General features: G+C 37.7%; 1 protein-coding gene across 1 annotated transcript in view; it reads right to left on the bottom strand.

Moving 5' to 3' along the window:
• LOC116232714 (uncharacterized) overlaps positions 1-22,252 on the bottom strand; it is a 252,195-nt gene that overhangs the window by 119,203 nt on the left and 110,740 nt on the right. Inside the window, exon 2 of the mRNA XM_090142048.1 lies at positions 9,485-9,542. Coding sequence (XP_089998174.1) covers positions 9,485-9,542 — 58 coding nt within the window. The remainder of the gene's footprint in view (positions 1-9,484; positions 9,543-22,252) is intronic.

Below are 22,252 nucleotides of genomic sequence, written 5' to 3'. Positions count from 1 at the left end.
GGTATTTTTAGCTCACAAAACAGGCATACTAAGTGAAACTCAGAACTGTGACCCAGAAAGATCATATTAAATGGGATTTTTCTCTGTCATCTCTTTATGCTTTTGATTATTCTTGACATTGTATAATGTTAAGTTATAAATAGAAAGCATCTTGAAAATGTCATAATATGCTGAGTCTAATAAGAAAATACCAGAGATGGAAAATATGCTTAAGAAATCAAGTTTACATGGCACACTCAAGATGAAAAATGAAACTGGGCTTTACTGTAATGGAACTTAACTCTTTTACAAAATAAATGTGAATTATGAGCTCAAGCTGGAAGCTACAATTGAAATGTAAACATTCTTTATTGAGAGCAAAATACTGCATTAATATCAATCACAAAAGCTGAAGACTTGTGGCACTATTGTATAGAGTAGGGATGCTTTTTCATGCTCTCAAGTGGATCTAATTCCGATGAAGTTTCCTAGCCAACCCAAACATTTAAAGTATTTGTACTTGTTCCTCCAGCAGAGCATGATTTTTTTTTCAGAATATTCTAGTTTAATTGATTTACTTTTCACTCTCTTTTCTACTCCATATATATATGTACTCCTCCCATTTATTTTTACACTTTCTAGGTTAAATCTCCATGCACGTAAAAGGACTGGTACTGCTAAGTACACAACAAGCTTCCTAGATGCTGAGAAACTAAATCAGAATGTTTGCTAAAAACCAAAACTAATTCTTTCTTTTCTGTGCGTGGACATAACACAAAGAAATTTCTGCTTCCATTTTTACAGTTACAATTGGTAGCTCTATCAATAACCATGAATTCTCCCCAGACTGTATGGATCACTTTAGCCGTGAGAACACGCCTGAGGGTATTACATCAGCAGCATCAGTCTGCACCATGTCCCCAGTAGGTTCTGGAAGCAGCCACCACTGACTTCTCTGGAGTCTGAGGATGGGCAAAGTGAGTAATAAATCCATGGAAATCACAGTGCCAAGGCTTACAGTGGGAAAAGTACTCTGGAAATGGATTCAGAGCACTTGCATTACATATCTCCTCTTAAAATTCTTTCAGAAGAAGAACCAGGTGTCTCATTTGGCAATAATTTTGTTAAGTTACAATATTTCTTGTCTCACTAGAATTTTTTCTGATTAATAATGGAGCATAACTGAATAACAAAACCATGGCAATAATTTAATGTGTGCTGATGTAACTGGTGAAAATTTCAATGAGTAATCTGTAAGATCAATGAAAATTAGACACTTAACATAGCAGGGGAAATGATTTGGAGGTATTTCAGGTAGGAATGTGTGAAGCAGGAGAAATGAGATATGGCTATGGAAAGTTCCGTGGAACTACTCCCAACTCAATATTTCTTCCTGTTATGAACATCCCACTTAATCAGCACCAGATTAACGAAGTAACCAGTTAAACCCCAACAAAAAACAGCTCTTCACTTTAAAAATAAGGACACCTAGCTGCTTGATTTATGATGGTGTGAAGCTAAGACTTTGATTAATTAAAGGTGACTAGTCAGAAAGTAAAACATTAACACACTATAAGTAGGATCAACAATATCTGGCAGTCAAAAACAGAGTCAGAGCAAAATCTGCCACACTGCCATTGCCCCATTGTGGAATTCACATCAAAAGGAATAACAAAGATAACAGATGTCTTAAAAATTCTATGGCTAAGAACATAGATTTTTTTCCCACCAAATTCAAGCAAATATAACCACCTATAATTGCATGACTGGGGACAGAACAGCCTTTGAAGTTTCATAGTTATCTGTCTACTCAAAAGTACCCATTTTACAAGATAATTCACATTTCTTCGAAGTGTGGCTGATCTGTCCCAGGTGCACACAAATTCTCTTAATTTCTGTTCTGTCACTTGATGTAAAAATAGAAAACTATCATCTCTTCAGTCAAGAAAATTAGAAAATTACAATCAATTATTATTGTAATCCAACTTCTTTATGCACTGATGACTGTTCTATCTGTTATCGATGAAACAGGTAAAAATTTAAACTGAGTCTGAGCTCAGCATTTCATAAGATTCTGAAAAGGATGCAGGATTTGACTTTTCACTTTTCAGCTGTAAATTATGGACCATCTAATTGCTTGGCAGCACCTGAAGACCTTAAAATTATAAGTAGTGAATTCTCTTCTTGCTTTGGTTACACACACACGCACACACACACAAAGACAATATTTGGAGATATTCGAAAACTATCATCAGTTAAGAAGGCTATATAAATTGTTTTTCAAATTTTCACTTTTCCTTTGCCAGTTTTTTAATGAACATTTTCTTGTCTGTAGTAATTCAGTTTTAGAAAAAATGGTGATGTGGGATTTACCTCCATGCTATGTAACAAACTTTTACATTAACAATAACTGCAGTAAAACAGAAGTTATGGGAAAGTTATCTGCATACCTACCTATAGAGAAGGTGAATTCCCACACCCTCAAAATTCTTACATGCAGACTAAGGTCACTTTGCTCATTGTTTAGAAGAAAATAAATAACTGTCCTGTCATGATCCATATCCCTTCTTCACACTTTGATTGCACCCAGAGTGGCATTCCCTTTTGAAGAGTTTTAGCATCTGTAACAAGCAATATTTATAACAAGTGAAAAGTAGGTCTTGAGAAAATTGAGCTGACATTTAGAGAGCTACATTTGGTGCAACTCAAATTTACTGCAGCTGCAGTATAAATAATCTGAGTGCTGCCAAAGATGAGCTACTTATGTCTGTATACACACAGAACAATTTAAATTTCTCCACATTTAATTTCAAATCAAGGATAGTTTTATGGCTGATCAGCTCTGTACACACCATTTCAAGTGTGACAAAGCAATGAAATCTGAAGGAACTTGCATCACAGAGAGTCCAAAATGACACTAATTTCTTCAAAACTACTCCACATCCTTCTCCACCACATTTAGGTGTAATGTGGGAATTTTATGTAATTCCTACTTAATTACATTTGACCATGTCTGCAGATAAAATTTATACAAAGTTACATTGGTATTTCTCTTACATATCAATGTTGCTTCACGAACACCTCAAAGTATGGGGCGCAGTCTGTGGTAAACTGGAAAAAAAACCAACCAAGAATCTAAAGAATAATGCTAGAAATGAAAAGAGAGAACCTTGTTGACACAACTCTTTATTCAAATGTGTTTTCTTATCATGAAGATCACAGTTCCTTTCTCCAAGTTTAAAAATTATATCATTCAGATGGCATGATAATGCATTATCATGTCTCTTAGTCCCTGTTCCTTTTAGACTTCAATTCTTAACTTCTTAGAGTTGCTTTAGCATTTGAATAACATAAGAATAAAAGATTCCTGTAATGCATTGGGTTTCATTGTCAGTTATTCAGAGTATTTAAAGAAACATTAGGCACACATAAAAATGTTCCTGAGTTAAAATATATATAGCATACTATAAAACATAAAACATACTAGCTTTGTGTTAATAATAAAGGGCATTTTTTCTTAAAATCCTTAATTTGTAAATAATTTACTCCCTTGTAAAATCTTTGAATCATCTAATGAGGGAAGAGAAAGCATACATGAGATTTAGGAGACCAGCCATGCATTTGAAGAACAATGTAATGCATTTTCAGGGTGATCTGTACAAGAGCAGAGGCAAACCTTAAAATATTCACTGCAATCATTTCATGAACATTTTTGCATTCCAAGATAAATGACTCCATGGCCCAGCAACATCATTGGTTTTGCAGAAATGTCATCATTCCAAACTTTATGAATTTGTAGTTCAAGCTACAATTAAGAGTAATGTCTGATAGAGTTAGGGAAAAACATGAAGTTACACGAATGGCCTTAACCTTGCCTTGCAGAGATAATATTTAATAACTGTATTTAAATATCCCATCCTATTAGGATCAAATGATTTTTCAGAAATGTGTTCCTTCTTTTGGACATCCTGCAGAGAAGAATTAAAGTCACTGAAGTACAAAATCACGTGTCCCTTCTGCTCACTGAGTACAACAGCTGCACATACTCATGGACATAATTTTGCAGGCAGGACATTAACTGATAGACTTGTCAGTCAAGAACACATATAAATGACTTAAGCTGTACCTGTAATTGAATGTGCCTACAAAATTTGGGCCAAAAAAACCCCACAGGCTGCAATTAAAAAATGCATCCCTTCTTGGAGGTCTGATGTGACTCTGCTCTCCCATGCCGTATGGCAATTCAGTCACTAGTGCAACTATTCTGAATTTGAAGGAGCTGTTCCTGGCTGACATTACCAGGGGAAATCAGAGTCAGACCCAGAGATACTGAGATCATTCCACAGGTGTGATGGCTCACCCAATCTCATTCCCAGAAGTACCTGTCACTCCCTTTTCCAGTGAAAGCGACTTTGCAAAACAAGCATCGCTTTTCATGCCTGAATTCACAGGAGCACCAAAACAGCTGAAGTCAAACGTTAATCTTGGTCAGAGGAACACAAACTGAAACATAAACCATGAAGAGAGATATTCAGTGCAATTTGCAGATTTTTGTTTGTTGATGGTACAAAACATCCTTCACGCTATTTTCACATTGAAAATATGAATCATAGGATGGATTGGGTTGAAAAGGACCACCATGATCATCTAGTTTCAACCCCCCTACTATGTGCACGGTTTCCAACCACCAGACCAGGCTGCCCAGAGCCACATCCAGCCTAGCCTTGAATGCCTGCAGGGATGGGGCATCCACAACTTCCTTGGGCAACCTGTTCCAGTGCATCACCGCCCTCTGTGTGAAAAACTTCCTCCTAATATCTAACCTAAACCTCCCCATCTTAGTTTAAAACCATTCCCCCTTGTCCTATCACTATCCACCCTCGTAAACAGCCATTCCCCTTCCTGTTTATACGCTCCCTTCAAATACTGGAAGGCCACAGTGAGGACTGTAGTGATTTGAATTACCTACAGCTCCATAAAACTTAATGCATTCAACTGCTACAATTTGAACCAAAGGCATACAAAAAATAAAAAATAAATAAAAAAAATAATATTCTGCAGTACTTATTCTATTTAAGACAGAGTCTTCCAGATATACACGTGACTGAAGTAAAGGCTACTGAGCTAGTCTGCCTTGCTGGCATTAGAAAACATCAAACTTTTTGATTTCTGCCGCAATATGCTAAGTAACATAATTAAAAGAGCCTTTTTCTGTCATGCAGTGAGTGTGCCTGTATCTTCGCTATTATTCGGGTGGGATATGTGTATCTCTGAGATGCAGAAAATACTGTAAGCCATATTTTAATGGTGGGCTAATCTCTAACCTTATGGGTAGATAATTACTTCTAAAATGTAGAAACTTAAGTCTGCATCAAAGCAGACAACTGGTAATCAGCTGTCCTCTGCACTACTTGTTAGTAGGACAGAACAGGAAGGGAACTCTTACACCTTGACACATCCATGCAGGTGCCCTGTCCAAACAAGCACATCTTCTACTGTGGCAGTGAGTGAGGAGCTGGGCACATCAGCTCATCTTCTGCATCCTTATCAGTCATTCCTAACCAACTTCCTTATCATAACTACTTTTTCATGTCACTTCTGGATGCTGTAACATTACAGCCCATAGGCAAACAACTTGAATTTCTTAACTCATCATTTCATGCATTTCTAATTTATTGTCTCTCTTCAAATCTCCATTAAAATGAGAATAGGAGAAAAAAAACAACAAACCCTTTGCATGCTTATTCACCAAGCAGTTTTCTTAGGTTCTTAAAGGTCTAATTATGATATGAAAACATGATTTCAACTTTGCAGATGATACTAAATTGGAAGAGAATAAAAACAAATGAGGAATAATTAGGCAGTGCAGCCAGATATAAAAGAATTCAGATCATTTTATATTTCGGGAATAATAGATGGCAAATGCAGGGCTGTGCAAATAAATTGAGAATAATTAGCCTTACAGAACAGCATAAAAAGCGAGACTGCTTAGAAAGAAAAGATGCTACTACACACTGAATGAAATGAATCTTAGAGTGTGAAATTCACATCTAAAGTTATCTTACCTCTATGGCTTGATTGTGGCTTCAGTGGTACTCTGCTAGAAAAAGGTAGCACTTGGTGGCTGCAAGAAAACCACAATCTGACCTCTGGGAATGGAAATCCACATGTTACAGGGAGAATATACCAAGGAAGCATCAGCTCTTGTTTGCCATGTGATTGTGTTTCTAATGATGAGGCATCTGCTGCTGCCTCCAGCCAGAGACACATTGGCTAGAAAGAGTTCTTAGATTGATCAGGAGCTGCCATTTTTTGCATCCTTACAGTATGCTATATTCCTTGAAGTCTGAAGTAGCATTTCCAGCAGTCAGGCCTTAGAGGTTCTAAGAGAGCCATAACCAGGAACAATGTGAGAAGATATCCTGTTGGCTCTAAGATGTTTCTTCACGAACCTGAAAGGCTATATGCTGAGACAGAAAGGATGGCAAGGGACATCATCCTAAGAGGTCACCTTTGCTTTCTATGCTGCTGTGAACTGCAGTGCTTTCCTCTTTATATACTACTGCTTTATATATTACTGTACTTTATAAATGATTATATTATTTCCTATGGACTGAACCACTACCTGACCAAAATGCAGTATATTAGCAAATTATTTGTCATCTATATGAACAGAAGGTACTTCAATATCTATCGAAGACAAACCGTGAGGGTTTTTTTTCTTCAATAGATAGAGTTTTGTTCAGAAAAGTGGTCTTTTCAATTGAGAGTCCTCTGATCACATGGAAAGTAGAAGGAAGAAAGAAAACAGAAAAAAAATACACAAGGGAATTAAGATCACTGCTGGTGCATCATTACTGAAAGGGATTACCAACGAAAGAATATTATCACTGAAAACAAAATTAAATAGACATTTAATTTCTGAAAAAATGAGCTCTAAAATCCATCATTAGTCCATGCAATTTGAAAAGTATTAGGTTGATCTGTTTGCCTATCTGAAGATGCCACTGTAGGGCTAAAGGCTTACCTGCACAGAACTTCTTATGCCAAAGTTTTAGCTTCTTGAACAATAGCAAATTAGTGACACAAACTCTTGTTAGGTCATTAATACATTTTTTTCTAGTTATATTTTCCATGGAATAGGTCTGAATTATTAGACATCTTTCAAAGTATGCAAATGAAAAGTGTTTCAAATCTTACACATGCAATGTTTCAGCATTTCAGCACTGAATGCTTTTGTAATTTATGGCAGAGTGCATATCATTTCTATATATGGCTATACCTAACATGAGTAGCTCACATTTCACATTTGAAATTCAATTCTGCTCACTAACTAATTGATTCATTTTCATAAACATTCTAAAATTTGTAAAAAGAAGAACAATGCTTTGTTGCAAGATACTGCTTTGGGACTGTACCAAAATAAACTATGAATATTTATTTTCAATGTAAGCCAGTGGGTCCAACAGCAATTAATGAAAACAGTCATTTCTTCTGACAACCCCTGTTGTTATGTGAGATTCAGCTTACTTTTAAATCTTCTAAATAATTCCCTTAAAATACCAGTACTTTATTCAAACTCACCTCTTTCCCCACTCCCTCCCTACAGTCCAAACCCAGTGATATCCCTCCAGCTCTGTCTCAGGGCGTGAAGCACAGAAAAAGGCTCAGTCATGGGCTTTGATAGCCACATTGCCCATGTTCCTTCACCCTGAGAGCCATATTTTGTTTCCTGAAAGATAAGCTTTTCCAAAGGACCTCACCCTGAAATGAGGTCCTACTGATTTCTAGAGCAAAAACTCTAGACACATACAAGCTAAGATGATGGCAGTGCCCTTAAGAACCACTACTGCTAAAGTCTGCAGTTCCATCCCCAGCAATTGCAAAAGTGCCCCTCCAAGATACCCCACATGTAGAAAATAAGAAGGCACATACCCCCAGAAGTCGTAGGGCTTTTGTTTCCTTCCTTCCTCCCTTTCCCATCTTTTCCTAGACATGGACTTTAAGAAGAAAAAAGTACCTGACCCATCATGAGAAAAGACACTGTATTAAGGGACAGATATATCAGAGCGTAAGGGTGCTCCAAGCAAGGGATTGGATGCTGCAGAACATCTTTCTGAACAAAATCGATGGATCCAGAAGAAAATAATTTTTGGATCGTTCATACTCTGGCAGTGGTAGATGAAACATTTCTTCTCAGAAGCTGGAGCCCCATTTACAAATACCAGGAAGCATACATCTTTGACCGACGTTTACATTTCACAGTAGCAACATGGACATAACACTAAGCATGGGGGTTGCACATTGCAAATCTTGTGCCAGGTTTTGGTGAGCAGCATCTGGACTGGTGATGGTCTCACCACTAGAAGTTTTGAGGAGCACAGTCCAGCCTTGTCATAATACTCCCATGAAGTATAGGAGATCTCTCTTCTGCTTGCTCATTAGCCTGATAGTTGGGGAAACCATTAAGATGGGCCCCAAGTGGGTTTAGGGTCAAAGATACTAATAAGTTTTAGATTAATAGAGTTTTATTAGAGGTAACTTCAGAGTATAAGAGTATTAGAGGTAACTTTAACGCTGTTGACTAACATTGAGTTCCTCATGTCCTAGAGCTCTTCAGCACACCTTCCCCTCAAACACACCCAGCATTTTGTGTCATTTTAGCCCCAAATGGAGGTGGGAACAGGCAGCAGAGACAGATCTGCCTTCTAAAGGGAGCAGGCAGCCTGATCTAGCTGTATGGAGAGTCTGTCATAGAAAATCTCATCTAGCCAAGCACTTCATCAAAGGTTAAAGTGCAGAAACATGAAATAAGTGAGAAGTTGGCTCACTGGACTGAAAACTGGCCACAGAGGAAGTGAATTTCAAGAGGAAGAGAATTTATAAGGAGTTGTGATAGAGATCAGCAGTAGATCTTCAGCCTTTCAATATTATATTACAGATGGCACCAAAAGTAAGTTTCTGCCGTCTGCTCCAGATAGTAAATTCTGGCTAACAATCAGCAAAGAACAATACAATTAAGAACAGAAAAATGTATTTTTTTTAATGGAGTGCAGTACTGATAAATAACAATGTTCTTGAAAGAGAGCAAAAAGTCAAGAAAAAAAGATCACTATCAAAGGGAAAAGCGTTGCAGAATAACAAGGAAAACACTTCTGTTGCACAAAAAAAAAAGTCTTTACCCAATCCAGCCTGAAAAAGTTGGCTAAAAAGTGCAGCTTCAATGAATAAAACAAGCTGAATTGCTTTAGAATTAGGCTCAGATATGAGGAAAGTATGTCTTGAGACATAAGCAAGCCATCAGTAAAGTTTAATCTAGGTTAAGCTGAACTCAGTGTATTGGTAAAGACTGAAAGCATGTATTTAAGGAATTAAATTGACACATTGCATGCAATATGCCGAGTCCCATTGGATCTTTACAGAGTCTGCAGTTTGTTCTGAATCATATTCGCAAATGATTTCCACTCTCATGAATTTCATAATCATCACAGGGTGCTCTCCTTACCTGCTGCTGATGGGGTCCACAATAGGCGCAGGAAAGCCGTGTAAGTTGTGGTCACCACCTGCATCCACAGAGATGCACAAGTTGAGGGGCAGTCAAACAACACCTTTGGCAGCTGAAGTTTAGAAACTGGATTTTAAGACCTTTCAAAGAATCTCTATTTTTTTTTCTGTCAATCACTACATTTTGCTATATAACCTGCAGACTTACTGAAAGCAGACGAACTCACACCTTCCTCTTAAACAAGGGGTTAGGCTGCCCTTCCATTTGTTGCCTGTTTACTGATGCCCTAGCAGTGTCTTAAATTAAGAATGACATTTTAAAGTACTTTCTCACTTCTTAAAAAAAAAAACAAAAAAACAAAAAACAAAGAAAATGAAAAACCTTGAAATTCACGTTTATGCTGTCTGTGCTTTGCATGTGCATAGAATGGGCCATGCAATTGTTCCCTGTGATACTGTCTCTAACTAGACAGTTTTTAATAATTTTACTATACAAAGTAATGATACTTTTAACAGTTTCTTTGAAGTGGTTTTTCCACACTCTGAGCTTGAGCTAATTTGGCTAAGAATACAGAAAAATACTGAGGTAGGAAGGTAACCAATATGTGAGATTTCATGTTGGCATTGAAGAGTGGGCTTAGAGAAACTATGAGTTGCTAAAACGACCATTGCAGATGTGATCATAATTAGGAGAGCCTCACAGTGAAGATGCCTGATGAATATCAAGTTAAGGATAATACAAATGGAGTGAAAATGCATACTACTTCATCAGAAGAAAAATGCTTTCCTGTGCTCCTGAATGGCAAAATATGCATGTGGTACCATGGAGTTAACAAGCACTAGAGTGGCTAAATCTCTGCACAGAATCTTATTAATATTTTCATTGCTAAAGGAACCAAAGGAAAAAGTCATGAAATACCTTTCTGGTAGTAACTGGTTTCAGTGGTGCAAGTTTCAAAGAAGGCAATGCCATGTTTTCAAAACATTGCCTCACTCCTTGTCCTCTGCAGTCAAATCATAGGGTTTTTTTTTTCATCCCATAAAATAGGATTTATGTCAGAACAATGGCAGATCTTTTGAAATCTATAATGCAGGATCTATATTAAATGTCAAGGCATGAAAACAAGAAAGCAAGACAGAAAATGCCATTTGTTAAAGACACCAACTGTTTAACAAAACATACAATGGAATAATAACCATGAAGAATTTTTCTCACAATAAATGTTCAAAATGAAAGGCTTTTGATTGCTCGTGCTTCTGAAAATCATGTTTATTTGAGTAAACATAATTCTCTTTGAAGACCAGACTATCCTTTAGCAAGCATAATTTTCCTGTCAGTCAACAGTATGCACAGACAAGCAATTGCAGTGTGACCAGTGTTCTCTGGATGCTTCATTACCAAATGCTTCCAGTTTTCCCAGTGCCACTTTGTGTTTAAAAATCATGCATTCTGGCAGTGCTCATAACCAAAGATTTTAATGAAAAAAAATCAAGAGGGGAAAGAATGTCTCCCTAGGTAGCTTCAGGAAGAGCAACTCAGCAGGGACATAGCAAAAAAACAAAGCAAAAGTTGAAGATAGATATTCTTGTTATAGTTTGCACACTCATTTTCCAGGCATCTAAGAACATCCATGCTGAAAGCAGAGGGAAATAGCCTAAAGAGATTAAGTGACTTTGTCTTGATAAATGGTGTTTCAAAAGGATGAACTTTGCTAAATTTTTGCTACTTCTGTGCCTTATAATAGGGCTTTTCTTTTGTCTAGCTAATAACAAATACCAAAACAGCTACCCTTGAATTCCACTGAACAGTGAATTCTAGTGGAAATGTGCAAGATATTTTCAATACAAGGCAGAAAAATGGGGGTTCAAAATTGTACCACAGTCCTAGAGGTGTGGAAAGCACAGGCTCTGATGTGATGGAAAAAAAAAAAAAAAAGAAGGAAAAAAAAAAGCCAGTAGAAGTCTTTTGGTTCCTGATTTACCATGCAGGACTGTTCTCTCAAGGGCAGTTTTCTTAATTCTTTCTCATTACATGTCTTAGATTACATGTCTTTAGTTAAGGTCTACATTTTCCTTGGTCTCATGGTCATTTATGTTCATCACGATTGACTGATATCTGAATTTCTAGTAGGTAATCTCAAGAATCAGTGTAAAAAGATAGTTAGTGATTTTGATGTCATCCTGATTTTGACTGGAACTAGGCTTCCTACTTTTCACAGAAAGTCTTGAATCCTTTATTACAAGCAAGACTTAAATGAAAATGATGAAGTCAATTTCAAGTGGAAATGTGAAACTGAAAATTATGAAGACAAACATAAGGCAATACATCACTAAGATCCCCAGTTTCTTTCTGGCAAGTCATAACATAATGACACAGCTGACAGCTCCCCAGCTGCTTTATGTTACAATGGGCCAGGGCTTTAATTGCTAAGAATGCAAGAGGCATTCATCTATTGCACTAAATAATTCTCCTTTTTCTTACATTTTTAGAATCTCCAAATTCTGTAATTTTTCATCATATCTTGAAAGACCAGCATTTTTGTCAACATTTAGACCTGCCTTTTCTGGTCCCCATCACATATTTTCTTTCATTCTTTATTTCTTTTTCATCAACAAGATCACAAATACTTAATTCAGATAGAAATTTGGTCTCATTACTTATACATTTCTTTCCATAGTCAGTTACAGAAAAATAATAGAAATTTGAATTAAAAACATCCTTCATGAAGCTATATAAACTAAGAAAATATAAATAGCAGTAAACTAAATGTAATGAGCAACAAAAAAAAAGAACTAACTTTCAATATGTTTGAGACACTCAGCTAACAGTGAAATCAGGAAGCAACAGCCCAAAAAATTGCAGCTATGGGCAAAATCACTACCTCCTTGTTCCAGTGCTGACAAATATTATATATGTTTGAAATTAGTGACCAATTTTATGTTGAATCTACTCCATATAGCTTGACAGATAAAATTAACCTACAAAATTAATCAAATAAATTTAGAATGTCTTGCTGTGAACACAAACTTTCTATTCTACTAGAAAATACCAGGTTTATTTTCATTCAGAACAGAGACAAAATGAAAAGTTGAATTTTATTTCTTCAAGGGATTTAATAAAAAAAATAATAATCAGATAAATTGAAATGGTCCACTTTAAAATGCATATATATATTGTTCAGATTTTGACTTAATATTCTATTCAAATATTAATTGTGAAAATGAGAAGCACTTTTAAATGAGAAGCAGCAATATTTCAACAATAGTTGAGAGTGAAAAAGGCATATTCATCAATTTCATCATTTTTCCCCAATTGGAAGCTACATTGGAAGTGATGTTTTACAGACAGATTTACTATTTAAAAATAGAAATATGTCTTCCAGTGAAATCTGTAGCTTATAAAATTCTCCAGTTCTTACTTTTACGACTGAGGAAATAGTGACTGCGTTAAAATCAGCGTGACTTTTAAAAGGTAGAGAATTTCATCAGAACCAAATCAAACCAATATCCTCAAATGCAAAAACATCAATTTGTTGGAGCTGAGGGATTATTAGAAGCACAGCTAGAGACAAGCCAGAAACTAAGTTCAAACTGTAAACTGTGTTCACTTTATATACTGAACACATAGTAAGCAGATAAGATAAGAGAATTAAGCACATTAAATGTCAAGGATAACTGATATAGAAAGAAGAACTCAACGAAAGAACTTCAGAAGTGAAAGCAATGAAGGAACTAACTTCATGCTCACAAGTATGCTGTAAAATGAATAAATAAGATGCTCTTAAGTCAAAGGCTATTGCAGCAGTAGATTATGACTAGACATAAGGAAAAATTTATTTGCCATGAAGGCAGTCATACACTGGAACAGGCTTCCTAGAAAGGTCATTGATGCCCCATGCCTGTCAGTGTTCAAGAGGCATTTGGACAGTGTCCACAATAATATGCTTAACTTTTTGGTTAGTCCCAACATGGTCAGGTAGTTGGACTCAATGATCTTTGAAGGTCCCAATGCTATTCTATGTTGTGCTATGCTATGCTATGCTATGCTATGCTATGGGAAGGAAAAATCAGATTGTATGATAGAGCACAAAGACTTTATGTGTGACCAGTATGACACGGGCAAAACAGGAAGTAAAAAGGCAAGATATCTTACAGGTAGATCTTTTTTTAGGAATCATTTCTGGGAAGTAGAGGTTTGCATTGGTTATGTTCAGTTCCGTATCAAACAGAAAAAAAAACAAAAACAAAAACAAACAAACAAAAAAAACAACCAGAAAACAAAAAACATGGGAAAAACATCACTTTCAGCACAGGATAAACCAAGCTCAAAAAATCAGGGCCAACTACAATGCCTTTACTCATTCATGAGGAATTAGTCCAAATTCTAAGAATAAGCCTATTTGTCCAAAAATGAGTGATGAATCTACTAATTTCATAATATTTGCTATGTGTTGTATAATGTATACATATCCACCCAATATTAAAATTGCAATTCAGCAAAATGAAGGAAATGGTCATGATTCAGACAGACATAGAACAGTGCTTTGAACACTCAGAGCTGTCAGACAGGATGTACCGTTAAACATGATGGTAAAGGAGGTCACAGGCAAGGAAAGTAAGGAGAATGGACTGGGGGGTGCTGAAGGAGTGAAAGCAGAAAGGTTAGCTCCAAAGGGTTCAGTACCAGCAAGTTTCTCTTTACCAGTTGTACAACAAATCTTGACAACTTTTCTATTTTGCCAGATGGATACAAAACATGTGATGCCTACTCATCAGTAGCCTGCCTCCTTTAGGGGGTAAATAAATGTTAAATCAGAGACGAAGTTTTCCCAAGCAGAAAGATGCTGGAGGCACTCAGCCCCTGAGATCTGGAGTTCCCAGGCAAAGAAACACTCTTACCTCAGGTCTTATTCTGTATTTGAGTCATAGAAGAAAGAATATTTAACAGCTCCCCCTATTCACCTGCATGCTCCTTAATGCTTGTACACACAGAGTATGCTGATTATGAGACAAACTAATGCCTCTTTCCACCGAAATTACTGTAATAGCAAAGCCATTTTGCAAATGACAGTGTAAGTATCAGCTCATATAATTCCAGAAAATTAATGCCTCAAATAAAATGCAGTCTCAGAGCTCAGGGGATACATTTTGTACTTTTGCCTTTTTATTCTTACTTTTTATATATTGTTTACTATGCTATTGCTATATAGTCAGATGTGCAAGTAGTTTGCAGTATGAGGGGTATCTCTTTGTTCCCTCCCATTCCGAACCATTTGGCAGCCTTTAAAAAAGAAAACGCTCTGGATCTCAAGCTTTGGATCTCAGAATCAGCTAGTATGAATGCTCAGAGCTACCGAACCCTGAAGCTCAGCTCACAGGGTAAGGTGCCAATTAGAAGCATGCAGCAAGGACAAACTCAGCCGCACCTAACCTGAGCCATCTGAAGTCAGGCCTGGCCTGTTGTCAGCCTTTTGGAGAAGGGTTGGGAAAGACACATGCACTTCCAGGCAGTAGTTCATTCATCTTGTGGAACCTTTAGACTGCCCTGCAGAGTTTCTACTGTCTCTCCACAGGGACGGAGGCCAAATCATCAGCATGGAGTAAGCACATGATTTTTGGAAGGCTCAGGGCAAATGAGAAGGATCCTACACAAGGCATAAGGAAAAAAAACTTCACAGGACATTTTGAGACATACAGAACTTCTTCATACTATTTATGTTATTGGTAAATTAGTAATTGTTTACCACTAGTAAGAAACAACTATTTTTCCAACTGGGAGTTTTCAAATTGTATCAGACTGTACAAACACTGAAGAGAATGGGCAAATTCCTTCTTCAGCCAGATCCTTGGAGGCTCCCCAGTTCACAGGGAGCCAGAAACAGTCTTTAGCCATTAGGAAGAAAGCATCCGTAATACATTAAACAAACGACAGGAATCCTCTGAAAGGACTGGATCTAAAGCAAAATTAATCAGAGGAAAATGAGGTAGCCTGTACACCTTAAAGACGTTCTGAACCACAGCATATTTTGATCTGAGATTTACACAGTATAGATAAAGAGCATTCACTCTTTGTTCGTATACCTCTTAGTATACCCAGCTCTTCCAGGCAACGACATCCACTTTATTATCTGCTCTCTGCACAAACTGATCTTTTCTCTGCTTCAAAGCTGTTGTAGTTGCTTTTGATAATTTAAGCTTGAGTCATCATAGGGTTTTAATTGTCATACTAATTGTAATAATTCATGCCTTTTTTTCTATTGAATTCTGGCTCCAAGTCAATCTCATAAGTGGATTAAATGAGCTTTCTCATGGCATTTACCTGGTTGCAGAACAACTAAAAATACATTGTTCCTAATATGTAAAAGCTCTCACGATTCTTTGAATTACTGAAGATACTATTCAGAGCTCATCAATTAATAGTTGAAAGAGGTAGGAAGCAGATTTTGTTTTGGAATCTCTAAGTCATGCTATCACTTAGCCGATTTCCACTTTCTTCCTATCTTCCACACTTTTTTACAATTTTATTTGCATTCAGTTTTGATCCTGATTAGGATCAAAATCGAGCCTTCTCACTGTCCTCATTCGTTTGCTCTTGTACTTCACATAGAGGACTCAATGCACATGAATTAGACTTCAAATAGAGTTCCCCACTAGTCAGTCAGCAGTACTGAGGCCTTGTACATTCAGTATTTTCTTGACAACCCAAGTGTTTTAACAGAGGTCATGCTCTGTTAGATGGCAACAGGATATGCAAAGGACTGCAAAGACTGGGACAGGAGTGCAAAGACTGGGACATGAAAATGTAAGATGTTTTTGACAACCAAAGAAATTACCAATAAAAATGCAATTCAGTAGTGTAAATTCTAGTTCTAGATTAATATAGACAAATACTGCATGGGAAACAATCAACCATGGCAGCAGCCATGTTGAAAAAGATCCACAGGCTACAAACAGAAAATGACTCACTTCTAGTCTACTGCTATAGAAGTTAATGGTCCTTATACTGGGTAATGCAAACAGTAATATAATCTCAGAGATGTGAAATAATCCTTCCAGTTTTGTTTTTTCTTTTTCCACTGGACACTCTCAGCAGGTCTGATGCATAAGCTGTTAGGCATCATCTTTCAAGATATGGACCAGCAATAAAGAATCTAGAAGAGAGGAATGAGTAAAGTCTAAAAGATATGATCCATGAAGAAAAATTGAATGGATTTAAATTGTTTTATCTGGAAAAGGCTGCTTACAAGGCACAAAAGAAAATATGTTCTCTATGAATTGAACGAAATACTAAGAGTTTAGATTGCAGCAAAGGGCTTTGACAACATACATGTGGCATTTAAGCCAGCAGAATAATTATGTTTTTTTAATGAAAGGTGATGAAACACTGCCTAACTGCACTGTTTGGTTGAAACCATCAGAAATGTCATACACATAGGACCTTGAATTGGAGCAAAGAACCCCCAGTACAGGTGAGAGACAACTCAATTTAATAGCCTGCAGTCTGCCTGTTAGGTCCCATTTTTTTATTCAGCAGACATCAAAAAGTTAAAAGACTTACTACTTCACAAATTCTACCAGAAGACCCACATAGGCCTGGTTAGTTCAAAGTTAATATAAGACATCGTATCACCTAGTGTGTAAGCGCAGTCAGTCTTAGATAAAGCACAGAGTCTCCATCAGGGACACCTGTTCATCAAACAGTCCTGTCAGCACTACTGCTCTGACACACTGCTGCACTAACAGCACTGCATATGGAAGTGATATACAGAGCTAACCTCCAGCTAAACTCTGTATTTGGTGATTCCTCCGTGTTCCCTCTATCCCTTCTTCCCACAGCTTTCAAGGAATGGTCAGTCAGATCACTGCTCATTTCCTCTTCCCCACTGCTTAACCTAATTCTGCTTCATTTTTTATTTATTTAATTTTTTTCAATTCCACATGCCTCCATCCATTCCTTCTATTTGTAGCATTTTTCAGAGCTATGCCTTCTTTTTTTTAGCACAGTCTGTATCCATTTAAAATGTGTACATGCACTATTTGCTTTCTCTTCAGCTCTTGCAGCTGTTTTTTTCCTGCCCCTGAAGCCTTGTCAAAGATCTTCGCTTTAAATGCCAAGCTGAGAAAGGCTCTGCAATCACCACGGACTTCTCAACAACTTTGGCTGTCTCACTAAGAAAAACAATCCTGCACCATCCCAGTCAGGCTACTAAGTTTTCTGTTGCTTGATTAAGGTGGGTAATTACCAAGCATCTCCAAATAGAGATGTGGCTCCACTTCTTGGCACTTGACGTAAGTGATGGGGATAAACCAAGAGCAAATCAAGCCCACTATAATTCAGTAGTATTGAAAGAGGTGAGATTGAGTTCTCCAACTCTGGCTTATGAAACAGCAATTCTTAAATGTGATTGTATTTGAAAGACACCAGTTAATACCATATAATATACCCTATCAGCTATTGATACAACTTGCTTTGTTTAGGGACATCTGATGAATAAAACAGATTTTTGTTTCCATCAAAACACTTCAAGTTGGATTCAATAGTGCTGAAGTGCTAATTGTGAATTGTATTTCACATCATACGCTGCAGACTAATTCAAAAAGAGGGAAACATTATGTTAAATACCACAATGCATGCAATGTGAGTCATCTCAGCGTATGATGAACTGGAACAATACCAGCAGCACAACGTGAAGCAGCTGAATTTAAGCTTGAGGGAGTGCAATACGTTTTGATCAGGCCTAATGTATGGCTGAGAATATATACAGCTGCACATACACCATTACATTTCTGGCAAAGAAAACAACATGAATATTTTTTTCTACTCCCTCAAATGCAACTCTTCCAAATGTATTTGCATTAAGTCACTATGAAGTAAGATAAATACAGTCTTGTTTGTATGAAGAACAGGCAGCTTCAACATCAGTTCCTCATGCTTCACTGTGAAACTGACCATACTCAAATTACACAGATATTTGCTCTTTGCATCCTAATGAGAACTTTCAAGAATTCAGTGACTATTAAATTAGTTTTACTGAATGTTATCAGAATGCTTCTGAGGGTTTTGTATTATTATCCTATCAGCACAGGAAGGAAGGAATACCACACTGTCAATCCAATTATTTTCTGTGCGGTTTTTGCAAGGAGGAGAAGGGTCAAACACACTATTTGTCTTCCTCGGGGAAAAAAGAAGGGAACTGTCATCTTTGGGAATTCAGTGCCAGTTCAGTGGAACTTGAGAGAGACACTTTTGTTAAAGCCTCTCAACTCTTTCAGTAACCACCAGCTTCTAGCAGTACCTGTAGCACTGCCAGAGGAACTAGTTCCCCTGCAACAGCTGTTGAACTGACACACAGCCACATGGCATAATCCTGGGAATCTGTAGCATGGAGCTGGAATTCCAACAAGTTAGTTTAGCTCTAGCCTCACAGAGTGGCAAGCATTCTCACAGTCTTTGGAAGAAACTCTGGAGAAGCCTACCTGGTTTCCTTGCTCGGGTGGCCTTTGAAGCCCTCACAAAAGTGAGGTCCCTGATGTCTCCTCTCAGTATCCCTCATTTGCTTTCCCAAATACATTTTCCCCTAAAACATACACTGAAAGGTTTTTATACTTTGCTCTCCTGATTTCCATTCTTGTAGAAGTGCTTCCTCAACTCTTTGCTGAGGCTTAAACATTAACAAGCCTTCACTGGTTCAAAATTTTATTTACTTTCTGAGATGTGTAACATCCATGTTAAGAACTGAGCCAGCAACTGGAGTAGGGGTTTTTATATATAAACTCTCAGACGTCCCACTGTGCCCATCATTCATCAGTAGCTCAACTGCCCTTCTATTAGAAATGGGTGGTGCAAGTGCAGATGAAAACACAAGGGATCATGAGTATTAACAGAATTAAACAGCAAATGTATAAAATTGCCATGAATTCATAGGTTGGCTTTAGCCTGTTTAGTAATGAAAAATGTACTGCATGAATATAACAATATCCACATACAAATTCATGCCTACAGAGTGAATCAATACTCTCAATACATTACAGATTCAAAAGAATCAAACACAATTAAAACCTGCTTAGCTTAGCAGTAAACCAGAAGAATATAATTATTTCCAACAGTGCTTACATTACCTTCTCTGTTAAAAGTCTTTCTTCTAGAAAATCTTAGCAGTTCAGATTGGATAAGGAACAGTAAATAAATATGTGGCAACAGTAATTTAGTTCTTCAGATTACTGGAAAAAAAATTGTTGTATTTAATGATTCAGCATATACGGTGTTATAAGATTGCCTTTTCTTTGCTTTCAAACTATGCCAGGAAAACTTTCCTACCCAAACATGTCAAATCTCTGGCTATGTGTACACCCTGCTAACTACACTATGACTTTGCAGTGCACAGCAGCATGGGACACCCAGACACAGGGGATCCCCATGACTCTGTTAGACAACAAATCATGTAGAATCACAGAATCATTTAGGTTGGAAAAGTCCTCTAAGATCACCTAGTTCAACTGCCAACACATTCCCACCATGCCCACTAATCATGTCTCTCAGTGCCACGTCTACATAGTTCTTGAATAACTCCAGGGACAGTGACTCCACCACCTCCCTGGGCAGCCTGTGCTACTGTCTCACAACTCCTGAGTTTTTCCTAATGTCCAACCTGAGCCTCCCTAGATGCAAATTGAGGCCATTCTCTCTCATCCTATTGCTGTTATCTGGGAATAGCAATAGCACAAGGTGGTATGGCTGCAATGTCCAGCAGCATGACAATTTTACACAAGCATAGTGCAGAAGGGAAGAGCAGTGCTGCAGCAGTATTTCATGCAAAGTACCAGCCAGAAGTGCTACCACTCTTCCAGTGCTGACCACTTGAGACCAGGTGAACATCATCCCTGGCACACAGAAAGGAGAGGGCAACAGACACGCTCCCTCCGCCCCAAGGCCAAGTTGGGCACATCCCAGTCCTCGCACTCCAAGACAGGGAGCAAGGGTAATGCACAGCTAAGAGCTGTCAACTATAGACAGCTGGTTGGATTTGGCATGGCACAGAGATGGATGTAGCAAGGAGAGCAGGAAGGCAGGGGGAAACAGGCCTGGCTGAGGCCTGCATCTCCCTCTCCTACATCCACCCGCCCCTTGCAGAGCACACAGCTTCAAAAGCAACAGAAGAAGTTCAGGGTTATATTCCTGATGGCTTATGAACAGCTTTTTTTTTTTTTTTTTTTTTAATTTCAAATGAAGCATGCAATGTTGATTAGCATGGACTGCACAAAGCATGCATCAGCAGGCTTTGTAATACCAGAAAATGAATCCACTTCAGCTGAACTACCGCGGAGAACTCTCCCCACCACTGGTAAATTGGAGAATTAGACAGACACCATGGTTCCTAAGCTGTGCAAAAGCAGCACGTTTGCCCGGCTACTTTCCTTCATAGTTTTTGCACATCAATCTTTATTCATGGCAGAGAGAGATTTTAGACTGAACTCAGAAGGTTTTTCAAAGTCAAGCCTATGGCTTTTTTCTTGTGTTTCTTTTCTTTTTTTTCCTCTTTCTTTTTCTTTTACTCAGCTGAGCTTTCAGTCACTTTAATTCAGTAAACTGGGCTGAGAAGAGCTCCAGGGGTGCCTTAGTACATATCTCAGGAGAGGGGCTTCTGCTTTTCCCTCCTCCTCTCTCCCCCAGGGCAGCTGGTGGCAGCACCACACAGTCACCTCGCTCTACCTCTTGTACCCCACAGCAGTGCTCAGCACAAGCTAAAAAAGGCAAGCAGTGAGGCTATCATTTGAGAAAAGAAATTGCAAAGATGCCCATGGTCTATGGTCTGTGCAGATGACTCATTCCACAGCACAATCTAATTCCAAAACAATTACAGCAAAAGCAAAATCCTCACACAAAGGAGAGAAAAAGCACGGAGTCTGGACCTCTGCTGAGCACATGCCTCTATAAAGCTGATATTACTGCAGAGATCATGCTGCCACTTAGCCATAAAGCACAACTTTGCCTTAAGCCCCTGGATGGAAAATTAAAGGTAAAGAAAACAGAAAACAGGGCAGTAGGGGTTCAAATGTGAATGTTTGCACACCAAATTTGCTAAAGCAGTTTAATTCAAAAAGGGAATCATCACTCTTTTGCTCCACTGTAATTTGAAATAAATGACTGACTGACCAGAGCCAATAGATTATCATATTAATTTGTAACTTTTATACTCATTACATTGTAAGAGAAGACCACAGTTCCTCTAAATATGTTCATTACTCAGATAATTATCCAAAACCATTATACAACACAATTATCCAAACAGTTATCTAGGAGGGAGATTATTATCTCCAGATGCATCATGAGCTATTCTATGAAGTGTTCAATATTTATTGCTTTAGTGGCATTGGCTAGCTGTGATTGATCAAGTGAGTCATACATTGTTCTATCAATTGCACTTCTAGTGCAAATACCCACTAATTCTGACTTCAGGTGGTGTAAATACCATATATGAGCTCACACTTCACATTCATACTCAGTGGAAGAAAACATCTGAATTCACCAAAATCTAATCCAGTCAAAACACTGCTCCATTAAACATGATACAGCTTGTACTTTCTCTTGAAGCAACATTTGCTAGCAGTAGAAAGCAAATAAAGCCACGTTCTGTGAAAGATTCAGATGAAGAGTCAGAGTCCTTTTCTTGATCTGGAATTAGTCACCAAATGAGTATCAAAACTATTTAAAAAATTATAATGATTTTACATATTACTGCAGAAAACTAAGCAGTAACAGGAATTATCT

This window comes from Phasianus colchicus, chromosome 1 (assembly GCF_987193195.1).
Source record: "Phasianus colchicus chromosome 1, bPhaCol1.hap1.1, whole genome shotgun sequence".
Taxonomy (NCBI): Eukaryota; Metazoa; Chordata; class Aves; order Galliformes; family Phasianidae; genus Phasianus; species Phasianus colchicus.
This window is presented reverse-complemented; position numbering and strand designations above follow the sequence as displayed.